At 45.5% G+C, this 774-nt stretch overlaps 1 protein-coding gene across 1 annotated transcript; it reads right to left on the bottom strand.

Moving 5' to 3' along the window:
- Positions 1-74: 74 nt before the first annotated feature.
- On the bottom strand, positions 75-697 carry LOC106113164 (salivary glue protein Sgs-3-like). Its single transcript, XM_013305897.1, has 2 exons — positions 618-697; positions 75-538 (listed from the first exon to the last, which is right to left on the bottom strand). The coding sequence occupies exons 1-2, from the start codon at positions 670-672 to the stop codon at positions 96-98; spliced, it is 498 nt and encodes a 165-aa protein (XP_013161351.1). The 5' UTR covers positions 673-697; the 3' UTR covers positions 75-95.
- Between the last annotated feature and the right edge of the window lie 77 nt (positions 698-774).

Raw genomic sequence — 774 nt, 5'->3', positions numbered from 1 at the left:
ATTTAAAAATACATATTACGAAACATTTTTTATTTAGTAAATAAAGAAATAAATATTAATTAGGATATTCTTAATCATAAAAGGATTCCTATCAATTAGCTACGTGCACTGCAAGCGGGCACGATGTCGGAGCGCTCGCAGCTCTTGCTCTGGAAGTTGAAGCCGAGTCCCGACGGGCAGACCATCAGGATGTACACTCTGTTGCGGCACATCAGGAACTGGTTGCAGCCGCCCACACTATAGGGGTAAATGTCACCGTTCGAGCAGTCAGTTCTGGGAGCGGCCGTCGAGGTAATAGGCGCTACTGTCGTAGTGGTGGTGGTTGTGGTCGGGGGCTGTTTCGTGGTCGTTGTTGTCGTTGTCAAGGGTGTCACATGCTCGATGCAGGGTACTCTGGGAGCAGTTGTGATGACGCATGCGCTGCTGGTCCTGACCTCCTGCTGGGCACAAGGCTCGAGCGTGGCCGGCTGACACGGCGGCAGAGTCGAAGGCGGAGGTTTCCGTGAGTTCTCACAACCGCATGCTGGCTTACCATTTACTAGAAAATAATAAAAACCAATAAATAAAGACATCGAAAGTACAAAATATGAAGGTACAATATATCAAAGATAACTTACCAGATTGCATGGCCAAAGCCAGCAAAAGAACGGAGAACAATGTTGTCTTGAACATGATTATTGTTGTAGTGCTGTGAAGCTCTGATGTGAATTGTGACTCTACTTGAACTTACACTGTATTTATACAAAATCGTTTAGTTTGGAACATTTGGCATAA

The sequence above is a fragment of the Papilio xuthus genome, unplaced genomic scaffold (assembly GCF_000836235.2).
Source record: "Papilio xuthus unplaced genomic scaffold, Pxut_1.1 DF828521.1, whole genome shotgun sequence".
Taxonomy (NCBI): Eukaryota; Metazoa; Arthropoda; class Insecta; order Lepidoptera; family Papilionidae; genus Papilio; species Papilio xuthus.
Note: the sequence above shows the minus strand (reverse complement) of the source record. Positions and strands in the feature narration are given on the sequence as shown.